The sequence below is a fragment of the Lotus japonicus genome, chromosome 2 (genome assembly GCF_012489685.1).
Source record: "Lotus japonicus ecotype B-129 chromosome 2, LjGifu_v1.2".
Classification (NCBI taxonomy): Eukaryota; Viridiplantae; Streptophyta; class Magnoliopsida; order Fabales; family Fabaceae; genus Lotus; species Lotus japonicus.
Window position 1 is genome coordinate 40,444,787 of NC_080042.1, and position 18,084 is coordinate 40,462,870.

General features: G+C 42.1%; 1 protein-coding gene and 1 long non-coding RNA gene across 2 annotated transcripts; both read right to left on the reverse strand.

Moving 5' to 3' along the window:
- Positions 1 to 1,891: 1,891 nt before the first annotated feature.
- LOC130735386 (uncharacterized) lies at positions 1,892 to 3,953 on the reverse strand. The gene is made up of 2 exons (XR_009018429.1): positions 3,539 to 3,953; positions 1,892 to 2,141 (listed from the first exon to the last, which is right to left on the reverse strand). It is a non-coding gene; the product is annotated as an uncharacterized LOC130735386 (long non-coding RNA).
- Positions 3,954 to 7,176: 3,223 nt separating this feature from the next.
- On the reverse strand, positions 7,177 to 11,538 carry LOC130736426 (uncharacterized). The gene is made up of 2 exons (XM_057588262.1): positions 10,904 to 11,538; positions 7,177 to 9,506 (listed from the first exon to the last, which is right to left on the reverse strand). The coding sequence occupies exon 2, from the start codon at positions 8,764 to 8,766 to the stop codon at positions 7,177 to 7,179; it is 1,590 nt and encodes a 529-aa protein (XP_057444245.1). The 5' UTR covers positions 8,767 to 9,506; positions 10,904 to 11,538.
- Between the last annotated feature and the right edge of the window lie 6,546 nt (positions 11,539 to 18,084).

Here is an 18,084-nt window from a genome sequence, read left to right on the forward strand (position 1 = left end):
GTGCTGATCGTTCTGCTTCATTTACTTACTTCCGCTGCACTAAACAGTTTTTGAAAAGTCACCAGAACAATTTTCTTAAGAACTTATCTTCTTTTCATAAACTAAAGTTTTGACAAGTAATTTTTAAGAACACAATTCAAACCCCCCCTTTCTTGTGTTACTTATTTACATATCAATTGGCATCAGAGCTTAGGCTCTAGAACTAACATCTTAACAGGTGTAGAGTAAAGATCCATGGCAGAAGATCAAGCTATCGCTACGGGCTCATCCACCAACAAGCCTCCTTTCTTTGATGGAACCGAATATCCCTACTGGAAGACGCACATGCAACTTTTCATAGAATCCTCAAGCTACAAGTTGTGGGATATCATTGAAAATGGCAACATCGTCTATAAAGATGACGCTGGTGAACCCATCAAGAAAGATCAGCTGACAGAAGCTCAACGCAAAGACTATCAACTCAATTCAAAGGCAAAACTATTTCTCTTATGTGCCTTAAGCAAAGCTCAGTTGGACAAAGTTGATGGACTCGCAACTGCCAAAGAAGTATGGGAAGCTCTAGGGCTTGCCTATGAAGGTACAGCAAATATACGTCAAGCCAAAGTAAGTTTACTAGTGGCTGAATATGAAACCTTCAAAATGAAGGAAAATGAAACCATTGATGAAATGTTCGCAAGATTTCAAACCATTATCAATGGTCTTCGAAATCTCGATCGCACATACGCACACATTGATCAAATCACAAAAATACTGAGGTGCCTTCCTAAAAGATGGAGACCCAAAGTTACTGCTATCCAAGAAGCAAGAGATCTTAGCACACTAAAACTTGAAGATCTCCTGGGATCTCTGAAGGTTCATGAGATTGAACTTTCTCAAGATGAAAGCCTAAAGAAGCAGAAAAGCATCGCCTTCAAAGCTAACATCTCCAAAAACAGTCAGACGAAAGAAATGTCTGATGAAGAAGATTCCTCAGAAGAACTGTCCGATGATGAGCAAGCACTGTTCAACAGAAAGTTCAAAAAGATGTGGATCAAACAACAAAGAGGAAAAGGCCTGAAGAAGGACAACAAAAGAGAATCAAGTCAGAAAAAGAAATCCTTTCCACACAAAGGTGAAAGCACCTCAACTGCAGACAAAAGCAACATTACATGTTTCGAATGCAAAAAGCCAGGTCACATCAAACCAGACTGTCCTAGACTAGCTAAAAAGCCTGTCAGGAAACCATTCTACAAGAAGAAGAAAGCTCTAGTAACTGGCTGGGATGATTCTGAAAACAACTCTGAAGATGACGAGGAAGAAGAAGATGAAGAATCTCTATTCGCTCTCATGGCTTCAGTAGATGGATCAGATGATGATGAAGATGATGAGGTAAGATCTGAAAACCTTGAAGAAGAGTTTAATGAACTGCTTGAACATTCTTACACTTTATCTGAAAAATACAAGAACCTGAAGAAACAGTTTTCCAAGTTGCAAAAAGAACATGAGAAAGTTTTAAAAGAAAAAGATTCCATTATTCATGAAAATGAGTTTTTAAAGAAACAAGACTCCACAATGGAAGTATCTGTTTTAAAGAAAAGAATCAAAGTTTTGATTGATGATTTATCTACTTTCACAATAGGGCATGACAACTTAGTTAAACTATGTGGAAATAGTAGAGACTTATATGATAAAAGTGGTCTGGGTTTTGACAGCAGTTGTAACGCCCCGATTTCTCGAGTGTTACACAGTAACTAATTAACCAATTTTCGTAAAGAGTTTTCGTCGATTCACTTATTAATCTTCAATTAATGACAAACCTTTCATTTTACAAAAACTCTTGAAACATAACCTTTCCAAAAAACACGCGGAAGTAACCAACTTCGTAAAACTTTTTAAATAACCAACTGTAAAGAGTACGAAACAAAGGCCTGAATGAAAATAAAGATTACATCAAAACTTGTTCATTCGAATTTAAGCAATAAAATTGTTCGATACCAACACTTCGGAAACTCTCAACCCCAACAGAAAACAAAAGACTCTCAACCCAAACCCTATTCCTTAGCCTCTTCCTCTTCCTCTGAAGTGTAGTCGTCCTCCAGTATTGGCACGTCACGTAGCATCAACTCCCAAGAATGAGTCATCGCCATTATCTTCACGACCATCTACCCCCCCAAATAAACACATAGCAAACAAGCAGGGTCAGGTCCAACAAAAGAATGATAATGACAAAATCAACAACAACATATATAATATAAGTACATTATATGTCTTTTATGGGAAAGAGTCAGTTACTAACGGAATCTCACTTCACACAACCCACCAAAACTTCCATGGCCATAATCACGATCATCCGCAGATGAACAAATCTCGGAGGGGACTCACCGTACAACCCTCAATCATGTGGGGGGACTCACCGTCCGCCAGACTCACCGTCCGTCCACAGAATCACAAGGCGACCGCAGTCAGCCAATCACGTGGGGACTCACCGTACAACCCACAAAACACCCTCGCGTGCAAGGTACCATCGTTCTCATGGTCCATAGTCCTCACCAGACCTATGTCCAATTATTCACATTTACTTGCAAGCGAGTTTATTACACTTTTCTCTTTGTTAAGTCTCTAAAATCAATCCTAGAGTCTTATCATACTCTTTATACAACAACCTTCACAACACAACATTCACGTGTTACAAGGGAATTACGGCTAGGTGAGCGACCCTTGAACCATTAACTCAGAAAATAAATATAATCCACGTAAAGGAACGCAAGAACATTCACTCATGCATAATATATCATCGCAACTTCAACATATTGACAGCAGAAACAACTTTCACAAAAATAGAGCCACAGAATGCATCTTTCAACCAAAAATCACGTATGATACCTTTCTAGAAAGCTATTTTAAATATCTACAACTCTCTAGTTACACACTTGTTCATTTGAGTCCCAGAATTAGGTGATATTAGGCCTTAAAGCTAACTGTCCGGAACAGGAAGACAGCAGGTGTGACAGTTACTAAACACGACCCCCAGATCACATTACTAAACCAAAAATTATGATTTTTATATGTCTGGAAAGATATTTCGAAAATCTACAACTTTCAGTTTAATCACTTTTTCATTTGATGACCATAAACAGGTAAAAAGGGGCTCTGAAGTCCGCTGTCCAGTACAGGAAACTGGCAGCGAAACTCCCATGGCTCTATGGTTTTCAAAACTAATTTTCCTTTCTTTCCCTTTGATCATGGCAATCTTGGTACAGCCCCAACAACCCAAATATCTACTCAAAATTTCAGAACCAAACATTTAGCAAGGATCATGTTATAACAAGTGTAAAATAGCACAAAACTTAACAAATACCATGGCAACTCGCATAAAATCATAGATTCAGATCATAAACAACGTTTGAGGATCATATTCATGGCTTTTCAAGAGAAAAATTCCAGCAAGCAAGCATGTACAGGAAATCATGCAAAAACAGTCCAAAACTCAAGTTGTTTCTCATGGCAATTCATGGCATATTCCCTAAAGAACCTACCCATTCCTAGAACCAGCCCTTACCTTGATTCTTGATCTGAAAAGAGAAGAGAATGAAGTTTGGAAGAACAATCTCTTGCTGTCCAAGTCTCCTTCACCTTCCTTCTCCTTCGCGAAACTCTCTCTATTCGCGCTCTCTCCCTTGCTCGCGCGCGTGACCGGCGACAATGGTGGTGGCTTGGGCGGCGGCTCCCTTCTCTTCTCTCACACGTTCTCTCTTTGTTTTTCATGTGAAGGTGCTGTAGTGTATCTCTGTTTTCTGATTGTGGAAGAATAGGGTTTCCCCCCTTGGCTAAAATCACATGCAACCCACAAGTGGGCTAGGGTTTTGTTTTTCCACAAGCCCGACCCAAGTCCAACCTTAACCCACCAGTCTAATTACCTAATCAGACCTGAAACTTACTAAAACCTAAGCCCTCAAAGGTAAATTCATAATTAAATTCGGACTTAGAAGAAAAACAATGTAATAATCCCGCTGGCACTGTACAGCCGGAACTACGTTCACTAAAACGCGGATATCTGGAGCTACAGATATCGGATCGACACGAAACCACTTGGAGAATTTCTAGACTTGAAGGTCTACAACTCTCATGAAGGAAGTTTTCCCAAATGAAGTCGTTAAGACCCTCTAAAAATTCACACAAGTTGACAGTTCTAATCTGCCAGTTATCAAACATTAACTAAAACTTCAATTTTATTCGAACTTCCATAAAATTGTTCCAAATTGAACTTAGGGCCTTACAATACCACCCCCCTTAAAATAGTTTCGCCCTCGAAACTTAAGGGTTTACAAATAAATCGGGGTGTGACTCCCGCATCTTATCTTCTAACTCCCAGGTCGCGTCGCCAGTCTCTTGGTTCCACACGACCTTCACTAAAGGTACCTCCTTGTTTCTTAAGCGCTTTACACTTCGATCGACGATCTTGATGGGTGGCATCACCATCGTTAGATCATCCTTCAACTGTATATCGTCTGGCGTAATCACATGCGAATCATCTGCCATGTACTTCCGCAACTGCGACACATGAAGAACGTCATGGATGTTGGATAGAAAAGGCGGCAACGCAATCCTATACGCCACTGGCCCAACTCGTTCTGTTATCTGGTACGGTCCAATGAATTTTGGAGTAAGCTTCTTAGACTTGATCGCCCTTCCGACACCTGTCATCGGGGTAACCCGTAAGAAGACATGATCTCCAGCTTGGAATTCCAGCTCTTTCCTTCGATTGTCAGCGTAACTCTTCTGACGACTCTGCGAGATCCTCATCTTTTCTTGAATTCGCTTTACTTCTTCGGTGGTTTGCTGAACCAGCTCGGGTCCAATCACTAAGTTCTCCCCATCTTGATGCCAGCACAAAGGCGTCCGACACCTCCGACCATACAAAGCTTCATAAGGTGCCATCCCGATGCTCGCATGAAAGCTGTTGTTGTAGGTGAACTCAATCAGCGGCAACAACTCATCCCAGCTTCCTTTATTATCTAGCACACAAGCTCTTAGCAAATCCTCCAAGGATTGAATAGTCCTTTCAGTTTGCCCATCCGTCTGTGGGTGATAAGCGGAACTCAATCTCAGCTTGGTTCCCAAAGCTTGTTGCAAAGCCCCCCAGAAACGTGAGGTAAACCTCGGGTCTCTGTCCGACACAATGCTAGACGGTACACCATGCAGACGAACAATCTCCACGATGTAGATTTCTGCTAGTCTCTCCACCTTGTAGTTCAGATTGATCGGCACGAAGTGAGCGGTCTTCGTCAGTCGATCAACCACTACCCAAATTGCATCAAATCTTCTTCGTGTTAGGGGTAACGCCGTCACGAAGTCCATAGAGATGCTATCCCATTTCCACTCCGGAACATCCAACGACTGTAGTTTTCCTGCTGGCTTCTGATGTTCCACCTTAGCCTTCTGACAAGTCAAGCATGTCGACACATACTCAGCTACTTGTTTCTTCATTCCAGGCCACCAGAAATGAACTTTCAGGTCTTGATACATCTTGTTCATCCCCGGGTGAATGCTCAACCTGCTCTTGTGACCTTCATCCAAGATTAATCTTCGCATAGCTGCGTCATTGGGTACACAAACCCGTCCCTTGCAACGTAGTATGTTATCGTTTCCGATAGCGAACTCCGGTGCCTTCCCTTGAGTAACTAGTTTGCGCCACTCAAGTAATCCTTCATCAGTCTCTTGCTTCGATTTGATCTCATCCAAGAGCCCACTCGACACCGTCACCATCCCGAAACTAAGTTTCCCTGGAGCTATCTTCACATCCAAACTCAGATCTCGGAACGCCTCCAATAATCCTAACTCCTTGACCATCAACGAGGATACATGTATAACCTTTCGACTAAGAGCGTCAGCTACCACATTAGTTTTCCCCGGATGATACTGTAGGTCAAACTCGTAATCCTGAAGAAATTCCATCCACCTTCGTTGCCTCATGTTCAGATCCTTCTGATCAAACAAATACTTCAGACTCTTGTGATCACTGTAGATCGTGAACGTACTGCCATACAGGTAATGTCTCCAAATCTTGAGAGCGTATACTATAGCAGCCAACTCCAAATCATGCGTAGGATAATTCTTCTCATGAATCTTCAGCTGTCGCGAGGCATAAGCAATCACTTTCTTCTCCTGCATCATTACACAACCCAAACCATTGTGTGAAGCGTCACAATAAACGTCATATGGTTCTCCTTCCTTGGGTAAAGCTAGTATCGGTGCAGTAGTCAGTCGCTTCTTCATTTCCTGGAAACTCTCTTCACATTTCTCCGTCCATGCAAAAGGTTGGTTCTTCTTTGTCAACTGAGTCAACGGTGAAGTCAACTTTGCATAATCCTTCACGAAGCGTCTATAGTAGCCAGCAAGTCCAACAAAACTTCTGATGTCGCTTGCTGTCTTAGGTTGTTCCCATGACATGATCGATTCAATCTTGCTGGGGTCAACAGCCACACCCTGACTTGATATGACATGACCTAGGAACTTCACCTCTTCCATCCAGAATTCACACTTCGAGCCATTAGCATATAGCTCCTTCTCCCGCAATACTCCTAGCACTTGACGCAAATGCTCTTCGGGTTCTTCTTTACTCTTCGAGTAAATCAAAATATCGTCAATGAACACCACCACGAACTTGTCCAGGAATGGCCTGAACACTCTGTTCATGTAGTCCATAAATACTGCGGGTGCATTTGTAACTCCAAATGGCATCACGAGATACTCATAATGCCCATAACGAGTTCTGAATGCGGTTTTCTGTATGTCAGCCTCCTTGACACGGATTTGGTGATATCCTGACTTCAGATCTATCTTCGAGAAAACAACAGCTCCCCGAAGTTGATCCATCAAATCATCTATCCGAGGCATCGGGTAACGATTCTTCACTGTCACCTTGTTGAGTTGTCGGTAATCCACACACAATCTGGACCTTCCGTCTTTCTTCTTCACCAACAACACCGGTGCTCCCCATGGCGACACACTTGGTCGGATAAATCCCTTGGAAGAGAGATCCTCCAACTGTTTTGCTAACTCCGTCAACTCTGCTGGTGCCATCCGATAAGGCGCCATTGATATTGGTCCTGTACCCGGTATAATATCAATGGAGAACTCTGTCTCTCTCACTGGCGGTAATCCAGGTACATCCTCCGGAAATACATCCACAAAATCTTACACCACCAAAATGTTGCGTACGTCGCCGTCGTTCTTCGCCTCAGCTACGATAGAGTTTACGAATGCTGGTGAACCATTTCCCAAGTTGTACGAATTCAAGTAATCCGTAACGCCAGAATCCGGAAATACTACGGCCTTATTAGCACAATCCAACAGAACGTAATATTGTGCCAACCAGTCCATCCCCAGAATCACATCGAGCTCTTTAAGCCCCAAACAGACGAGGTTCGCAAAGAACTTCCGATCCTCATAAATCAACGGGCATTGCAAGCATGCCGTGCGCGTAACTAATCGATCTGCGGCAGGGGTCGTCACCACCAAATCGAATGGTAAATCAGCAGTTAGCAATCCTAACTTTTTCACACACTCCTCAGCAATGAATGAGTGTGTAGCACCAGAGTCAAATAACACCATTAAAGAAGTTTCAGCGATAACACACGTACCCTGGATAAGGTCATCAGTCACAGCAGCTTGTTCCCCAGACATTGCAAACACACGACCTGGAGCAGAAGGTCGCTTTCCCCTGGCAGCATTCAGCACTGGCTCGGCCTTAGCAGCATCAGGACAGTCTCTCTCAACATGCCCTGGTTTCTGGCACTTCCAGCACACATACTCCTTCCCACATTCATTTGAATAGTGTCCCTTCTGGTTGCACTTGTAACAGACGACATCGTCCTTAGGAGCACGTACCACATTCCTTCCAGCAAAAGGCACCCTATCAGTAGGGCGTTGGTAAGGTTTCCTCATCGGAGCCTTGCCCCTGTCAAACCTACCAGCTTGTCTCTGTCCCTCAAACCGTCCGGTCGGCCTCTGACCAGAACGGATCGGACCTCCACTGTCATACTTGCCCCTCTGACGATTCTTCATCGACTCCACTTCACGAGCTTTCTCCACCAATTGTTGGAAGACTCTGATTCCCAATGGCCTCACAGACTCCTCAATGTCATTCCTCAAACCCCTCATGAATCGGTTGCATAGGTACGCTTCATCCACTCGTACTTGGAAAAAGCGAAAGTGTTTGGACAGGGTCTCCAGTCTTGCAGCATATTCCCCCACGGTCATTAGCCCCTGTCTCAGGTTGAGGAATTGATTCTCCATGTCTTCCCTGGCAGTCTCCGGAAAGTACTTCTCCATGAAAGCCCTTTTGAAGGACTCCCATGTGATGGCCACATTGTTGGCAGTCATCAGCTGTTTGGCGCTCCGCCACCAGTACTCAGCGTCACCCTTCAGCATAAAGGTCGCCAGATTTACCTTCTCAACGTCAGGTGTATGGAGAGCCTCAAAGATTTTCTCCATTTCCTGAATCCAAAGATCAGCTTTCTCGGGCTCCACTTCGCCTTGGAACTTAGGTGGTCCATGACGATTGAAATCAGTTCTCATGCGGATCCGGTCCTGTGCCAGCTCCCTCTCAGCCCGTTGTGCCCTTCTGGCATCCTCCTCAGCTCTCCGGGTGTTCTCTTCAGCTTCCCGTTGAAGCTGTGCCGTGGCCTGAGCAGCAGCAGTGGCAGCCTGCTGGGTCATCACCTGAGCCAGCTGGGCCATTGCTTGAGCAAGCTGAGCATTGGTTGGGTCCTGTCTCGGAGGCATGATGGAAATCCTGCTTTGAAATAGAACCACAACTCAATGTCAGTGCACTCAAATTAACAAAAAAAAAAAATATCTAAGTATACAATAAGTAATCTATCCCAAGTATCACGGCAATGATACTATTCAGACAATCACAGCCACGCATACATCTTAGCACACAAGTCTACCCAATCTCACCGCGAAGCTCCAAAAACATCTTTATCAAAAAAAAAACAAAACATCAACGAGTTCGGAAACTCGTAAGCCCAAAACCCTTAGTGCTCTGGTTTCTCAACCGCAGCTCTGATACCACAATGTAACGCCCCGATTTCTCGAGTGTTACACAGTAACTAATTAACCAATTTTCGTAAAGAGTTTTCGTCGATTCACTTATTAATCTTCAATTAATGACAAACCTTTCATTTTACAAAAACTCTTGAAACATAACCTTTCCAAAAAACACGCGGAAGTAACCAACTTCGTAAAACTTTTTAAATAACCAACTGTAAAGAGTACGAAACAAGGGCCTGAATGAAAATAAAGATTACATCAAAACTTGTTCATTCGAATTTAAGCAATAAAATTGTTCGATACCAACACTTCGGAAACTCTCAACCCCAACAGAAAACAAAAGACTCTCAACCCAAACCCTATTCCTTAGCCTCTTCCTCTTCCTCTGAAGTGTAGTCGTCCTCCAGTATTGGCACGTCACGTAGCATCAACTCCCAAGAATGAGTCATCGCCATTATCTTCACGACCATCTACCCCCCCAAATAAACACATAGCAAACAAGCAGGGTCAGGTCCAACAAAAGAATGATAATGACAAAATCAACAACAACATATATAATATAAGTACATTATATGTCTTTTATGGGAAAGAGTCAGTTACTAACGGAATCTCACTTCACACAACCCACCAAAACTTCCATGGCCATAATCACGATCATCCGCAGATGAACAAATCTCGGAGGGGACTCACCGTATAACCCTCAATCATGTGGGGGGACTCACCGTCCGCCAGACTCACCGTCCGTCCACAGAATCACAAGGCGACCGCAGTCAGCCAATCACGTGGGGACTCACCGTACAACCCACAAAACACCCTCGCGTGCAAGGTACCATCGTTCTCATGGTCCATAGTCCTCACCAGACCTATGTCCAATTATTCACATTTACTTGCAAGCGAGTTTATTACACTTTTCTCTTTGTTAAGTCTCTAAAATCAATCCTAGAGTCTTATCATACTCTTTATACAACAACCTTCACAACACAACATTCACGTGTTACAAGGGAATTACGGCTAGGTGAGCGACCCTTGAACCATTAACTCAGAAAATAAATATAATCCACGTAAAGGAACGCAAGAACATTCACTCATGCATAATATATCATCGCAACTTCAACATATTGACAGCAGAAACAACTTTCACAAAAATAGAGCCACAGAATGCATCTTTCAACCAAAAATCACGTATGATACCTTTCTAGAAAGCTATTTTAAATATCTACAACTCTCTAGTTACACACTTGTTCATTTGAGTCCCAGAATTAGGTGATATTAGGCCTTAAAGCTAACTGTCCGGAACAGGAAGACAGCAGGTGTGACAGTTACTAAACACGACCCCCAGATCACATTACTAAACCAAAAATTATGATTTTTATATGTCTGGAAAGATATTTCGAAAATCTACAACTTTCATTTTAATCACTTTTTCATTTGATGACCATAAACAGGTAAAAAGGGGCTCTGAAGTCCGCTGCCCAGTACAGGAAACTGGCAGCGAAACTCCCATGGCTCTATGGTTTTCAAAACTAATTTTCCTTTCTTTCCCTTTGATCATGGCAATCTTGGTACAGCCCCAACAACCCAAATATCTACTCAAAATTTCAGAACCAAACATTTAGCAAGGATCATGTTATAACAAGTGTAAAATAGCACAAAACTTAACAAATACCATGGCAACTCGCATAAAATCATAGATTCAGATCATAAACAACGTTTGAGGATCATATTCATGGCTTTTCAAGAGAAAAATTCCAGCAAGCAAGCATGTACAGGAAATCATGCAAAAACAGTCCAAAACTCAAGTTGTTTCTCATGGCAATTCATGGCATATTCCCTAAAGAACCTACCCATTCCTAGAACCAGCCCTTACCTTGATTCTTGATCTGAAAAGAGAAGAGAATGAAGTTTGGAAGAACAATCTCTTGCTGTCCAAGTCTCCTTCACCTTCCTTCTCCTTCGCGAAACTCTCTCTATTCGCGCTCTCTCCCTTGCTCGCGCGCGTGACCGGCGACAATGGTGGTGGCTTGGGCGGCGGCTCCCTTCTCTTCTCTCACACGTTCTCTCTTTGTTTTTCACGTGAAGGTGCTGTAGTGTATCTCTGTTTTCTGATTGTGGAAGAATAGGGTTTCCCCCCTTGGCTAAAATCACATGCAACCCACAAGTGGGCTAGGGTTTTGTTTTTCCACAAGCCCGACCCAAGTCCAACCTTAACCCACCAGTCTAATTACCTAATCAGACCTGAAACTTACTAAAACCTAAGCCCTCAAAGGTAAATTCATAATTAAATTCGGACTTAGAAGAAAAACAATGTAATAATCCCGCTGGCACTGTACAGCCGGAACTACGTTCACTAAAACGGGGATATCTGGAGCTACAGATATCGGATCGACACGAAACCACTTGGAGAATTTTCTAGACTTGAAGGTCTACAACTCTCATGAAGGAAGTTTTCCCAAATGAAGTCGTTAAGACCCTCTAAAAATTCACACAAGTTGACAGTTCTAATCTGCCAGTTATCAAACATTAACTAAAACTTCAATTTTATTCGAACTTCCATAAAATTGTTCCAAATTGAACTTAGGGCCTTACAGCAGTGAACCGTCTAATGAAACTATGTCTGATATATCGTTTACTTCTTCTATTGATAGTGAATCTAAATTTGTTGTGAACTGTTCAATAGAAAGGGAAGGAAAGAAAATCTTCTATGAGAAGAAGATTCCTCCCAAGCGTGCAACTAACCCTATAGGACCCAAGAAAATCTGGGTACCTAAGAAATCAATAATTCCTGTTGCAGATTTACTTAACAGAACGAAGGAAACGCCAACAATGGTACCTGGACAGTGGATGCTCGCGTCATATGACGGGAGAAAAGTCTATGTTCCCCAAGATTCAAGTTAGATCTGATGGTGGATTTGTAACCTTTGGTGGAAATCAAAAAGGATTCATTGTTGGAGAAGGTACTGTTGGTAAGGAACCTCTTCCAGTAATTAATAATGTCTTATTAGTTGAAGGGTTAAAACATAATCTACTTAGCATAAGTCAATTATGTGATAGTGGGTTCACTGTTTCCTTTAATAAAGTGAAGTGTAGTGTTACTGATTCCGATGACAAAATCATCTTTGAAGCTCATAGACAAGGGAATCTATATAAGACGAACTTGGAAAACCTAGCAAATCAAAATGTAACTTGTCTAGTATCATCAGAGGATAATACATGGCTTTGGCATAGGAAGCTAGGGCATGCATCCTTAAGGACCATTACTAAAATCATAAGTAATGACTTAGTACGTGGTTTGCCAAAACTATCTATTAAATCTGATGCTACATGTTCTGCATGTACTCAAAGCAAACAGCATCGTACCTCCTGTCGTGCTAAAAACTTTGTCAGTACTAGCAAACCTCTGGACCTCTTACATATGGATTTGTTTGGTCCCACTAGGGTAGCTAGTGTTTCTGGAAAAAGATTTTGTTTTGTCATTATCGATGACTACACAAGATTCTGTTGGGTCTACTTCCTAAGAAGCAAGGATGAAACATTCCAAGCATTCAAGATCTTCAGCAAAAGAGTTTAAAATGAAAAGGGCTACTGCATCACAGCCATTCGCAGTGACAGAGGAGGAGAGTTTGTGAATGTAGATTTTGAAAAATTCTGTGCACAAGAAGGTATCAGCCATCAGTTCTCAGCTCCAAGGACACCACAGCAAAACGGTGTAGCTGAACGGAAGAACAGATCACTTCAAGAAATGGCAAGGACAATGCTCAGTGAAACTTCCCTACCAAAGTATTTCTGGGCTGAAGCTATTGAAACTGCATGCTACATTCAGAATAGAATATCTATGCGACCCATGTTGAAAAAGACTCCATATGAACTATGGAAAGATAGAAAGCCAACTGTATCGTACTTTCATCCATTTGGATGCAAGTGTTACATTCTCAACACCAAGGACAACATCGGAAAATTTGACAATAAGTCTGATCAAGGAATTCTCCTTGGATATTCTTCTCACTCCAAAGCCTATAGAGTTTACAACTCAAGAACAAAAGTTGTTGAAGAATCTATCAATGTCAAGTTCGATGATAGTCCAATCAAGGCCGTTGATCGTTTAGAAAGAGATTTTCTCAATCTAGACCTATCAGATCATGATGAAGCAGATGACGACACAACAAGAGCTCAACCATCAGAATCAGTTCATGAAGATCAATCTCCGTCACCTCTTGGTACTATTCCTGAACAGTCTGACCAAGTCATGACTTCAAGCGGAATCTCACTTCCAAAGGAGTGGAAGTACAGAAGTGATCATCCACCAGAGCAAATCATTGGAAGTGTATCAGAAAGAGTAAAGACCAGATCAGCATTCAGAGAAGAATCAAACAGCGCATTCATCTCAGAGATTGAACCAAAGAACGTTGAAGAGGCTCTACAAGATGAAGGATGGATTCTGGCTATGCAAGAAGAACTAAATCAATTTGAAAGAAGTCAAGTATGGACCCTAGTTCCAAGACCAACTGGAAAATCTATCATTGGTACTAAATGGGTCTTCAGAAACAAGATGGATGAAAATGGGAAAGTCACTAGAAACAAAGCGAGACTAGTAGCACAAGGTTACAACCAACAAGAAGGAATTGACTACACTGAAACGTTCGCACCAGTTGCAAGAATTGAAGCAATAAGGATACTCCTAGCTTTTGCATGTCAACATTCCATCAAGCTATATCAAATGGATGTCAAAAGCGCCTTTCTGAACGGAGTAATTGAAGAGGAAGTCTATGTGAAGCAACCTCCAGGCTTTGAAGAACCATCCACTCCAGACTACGTGTACAGGTTGAAGAAAGCTCTGTACGGTTTAAAACAAGCCCCAAGGGCTTGGTATGATCGTCTAAGCAACTTTCTCATGAAGAATGGTTTTTCAAGAGGAAAGATTGACAACACCCTCTTCAGGAAGCAATTGAAGGACGACTACATCCTTGTACAATTGTATGTTGATGATATCATCTTCGGTGCAACTAGCGATAAACTGTGTAAAGAATTTTCTACTCTCATGCAAAGTGAATTTGAAATGAGTATGATGGGAGAACTGAAATTCTTTCTGGGACTTCAAATCAAGCAAGAGAAAGACAAGATCTTCATACATCAGTCCAAGTACATAAAGGATATGCTCAAGAAATATAACATGCACAAGTCAAATGAGATGAGTACTCCCATGTATCCCAACACTGTTCTGGACAAAAGTGATGAAAGCTCACCAGTTGACCCAACATCGTACAGAGGGATGATTGGTTCACTTCTTTATTTAACGTCCAGCAGACCAGACATAATGTTTAGTGTTTGTCTATGTGCAAGGTTTCAGGTAAACCCACAGCAATCTCATCTTAGTGCTGTTAAGCGAATCTTTAGATATTTAATTGGTACTGCTAATCTTGGTCTATTATATGAGAAAGGTGAAGATTTCAGGTTGAAAGGATTTTGTGATGCGGATTATGCTGGTGATCGAGTTGAACGGAAAAGCACTAGTGGAGGATGTCACTTTCTGGGAAACTGTTTAGTATCCTGGACAAGTAAACATCAAAGCACTATTTCCTTATCCACTGCTGAAGCTGAATATGTGGCAGCAAGTTCTTGTTGTACACAACTCCTATGGATAAAGCATCAACTTGAGGATTACAACATTCATGAAAACAAGATACCTCTTTTATGTGATAACACAAGTGCGATCAATATTGCCAAGAATCCAGTTCAGCATTCAAGAACAAAGCACATTGAGATCAAACATCATTTCATTAGAGACCTTGTGGCAAAGGGAAACATTGATATATCTCATATACACACAGAAGATCAACTTGCTGACATACTCACGAAACCTCTTTTAGAAGGCAGATTCTCAGATCTAAGAACAAGGATAAATATGCACTCTACTCAATAAAAGGTATGGAAACAAAGGTTTCTATTTTGCAGGTTTCGTTCTTCGAAGAACATCCGCACTGTTCTGTCTCCTCACTGTTCAACCAGTAGATCAAATCGTTCAACAACTCTCTGTTCAATGAAGTTGCTCTCAGGAAATCTTTATCGTTTGGTTAACAGCTGGCAAAGACATTGTTTAGTTCAATGCATCATTACTCTTGCACGTGCTACAACAGTGAACTTTGAAAGGTCTCATCACATTAAATGCGAAGCAGTTATCTCTCTTACTTTTAACGCGCGTGGTCTCAACTGCTCAATTGTTTAATAGTTTCTCTCTCATGAAAAGAAAACCGCCATCTGCACACCATCCAAAACTGCCATTCCTTATTCCAAATCAAATATATCCAAGAGATTTCCTTCTCTCTCTTTCACCTCACTTCATTTGACACTTACTCTCTCTCTCTCTTCCAAGTAAAGAAACCCTAAGCCTTCTCTGAAACTTCCTCTCATTCCCAAATGGCCGGAGCTCTTGCTACCTCTTCCAAAGCCCCTTCCAAATCTAAGGCCCCATCCAAGAAAGGTGGTAAAACACCTTACTCTGCTGAAGAAATGGAGATCATCCAGAGGAGATCAGAGAGGATCAACCGCCAACGCTCTGTTCAACTCAAGGAGGTTGGAGCCGTGAAAACTGAGAAACTGGGTGACAACTCTCTTGTGTCCCCAAGGTACTTCGATCTGAAGGTGTTTGCCTTCGTGAAGATGGCTGGGCTTGTAGACTTACTTCATCAGGACTGGGAGACGGTGTACACCATGGCTCAGCGCGAAGTGTATGTGCCTTTGGTAAAGGAATTTTATGATTGTGCCGTTGTGATAAATCACAGACAAGTCATTAAGTCCAAAGTAAATGACAAGATCATCTTAGTGACTCTCAACGACATGGCTGAAGCACTGAATGTGAAGTTGGAAGTTGGTGAAAAATATTCCCCAAATTGGTTTGCGAAAGTTGATGACTGGAAGTGCATTTGGAAGAACCAAGAGGAACCACTGACTGTGGAAGTGGGCAATCTCATTGATGATGTAAAGTTCAACAATGCTGTGATTAGCAAGGTTGTCTTACCAAAGGATGGTGCAAGAAATTATGTAAATGCGCATGCAAGGTACGCACTGTACAAGATCTTGAAAAGAGTGAAAATTAACCCTGCACACTTGATGTGGAACTACTTGATCAACTATCTGGAGAAAAGCCAAGGATATCTTCCTTTTGGCTCGTTGCTGACCGTCATTTTAGAAGAGAAAGGTGTTATCAAAGAGTTTCTGGAATCAGAGGATCGCTTGAATGAAGATGTGATCTTTCCTTCACCGATCAGACTGGGAGATGTGAGCAAAATGAACATTCCCTTTGATGCCTCTGAAGTTCCTGAAGAGTACTTGCCCAGAACAAGGAAAAACACCAGAAGAAAAGAAAAGGTATCTGATGAACAGACTGTCCAGACAAGGAAGAAAAATCTGACAGAACTGTCCGATGTGTCAAAGAAGGAACCGTCCAAGAGAACTGTTCCTGCATCTCTCCGCATCGCACCGTTCCCTGAGGACGAGGAAGAACAGTCTGTTCGAATCAAGATTGTGAAGAGTGGTGAACCATTGCAGTCTCAATCCAACCCCATCGCTTCAAGAACCAGATCAGGAAAAGGTTCTCCGCCTGTCAAGAATGCTGAACCCAAAAAGCTAAAGAGATTGAGGAAGCAATTTGAAGAATCTCCAGTTACTGTTGAACCACAACCTGCATATCAGAAAAGGAAGATTCTCTCTGCTGAACCTGAGGAGCCCTTCTTTGATGAGGACATTGTCCTTCACACAAGGTTAGCAAACTCTCTCTTACCTTATCAAGAAATTCCTTCTGAAATGTCCAACAAAGAATTTCTGGATTCACTGTTTGTTGACAATACTCAAACACCACACTCCTCTCCAACACATTCACAACACCACACTGAACCATTGCCAAAACTCCCACCAAACACAAACCTCAATGAACCCTTGACTGAAACAACAAATGAACCACTCACATCTCAACCAAACTCTACCATGAACACTGCTTTCATCACTGACCAAACTGTCGTTGCACAAGAGAATGCCTCTGCATTCCAACTTGTTCAATCTTTGCCTAAGTCATTGATTGCCGATGAGCATATGACTTCTACTCTCAAACCGTTCACGGAAGCAAGCACTAAGAAGGCAAGCAGATCCGGTACTGTTCTCTATTTTTCTCAAGCAAGAAAGAGGCGCCTTCAGACGCTAGTGTCCTCTGCTATCCAACGCAGACGCACCTTGAGGACTACCAAGGGATCGTTCAAAAGCTACCTGAACCTTTTGGCAAGAAAGATTGACAAGTCTTCAAGCAATCAGCTCACCGCCACATGGAAACGACAAGAGGGTGACAACTACTTGTTCCAACTTCACGCTTGCAAAGTTCCTGATCCAGAGTTCTGGAAATTGAGTGTCTCTGAGGGATATGTTGGTACTCTGCCATATTCTCTCATGAATCGGACCTCCGCGCTCTCACTGAAATTTGGAACTTGGGTGTTTGTACTCCTACCCACTCACATTCCTGAAGTTGTTTCTCATTCTAAGAAAGCCAACACTGACAAAGGAAAGGAGAAGATGCTTGAAGAAGCAGATGATACAGAGTCACAACTGAACAGTTCTGCTGATGGAAAAGAAGAAGATGAATCTGAGGGACTTCAAGCTGATTTCAAGACTGAAGGTGGAAGCTCAAGTGCTCAAGTCTTGGCGACTCAATTTGTCACCAGAGAAGACTTTGAAGACCACCGTGACCACATCAACCAGCAGTTCATGACTCTTGCCCAGAAAATCGATCAGCTGCTGACACGCTTTGGCTAATGGCCAACTCTCTATCCTGAACAATTCGCATTTACTTTTATGTTTTCAGACAATTGTTCACTGATTATGCATATTTTATCGTTCCATCATGCTTATCGTTTTATAACTAACGGTTGCCATGTTTACTATGCATATTATACCTCTCTACTACATTCTTTTCCCTTTCTTTTTAATAATGCCAAAGGGGGAGAAAATAGGAATTAGGAATTATAGAAAAGTTAAGATCAAGTTCAAGGTTGTTTCCTTAACCTAACA

Excerpts from the sequence above, each read along its gene's own strand:
- LOC130736426 (XM_057588262.1), bottom strand. The coding sequence starts at position 8,766 with ATGCCTCCGAGACAGGACCCAACCAATGCTCAGCTTGCTCAAGCAATG.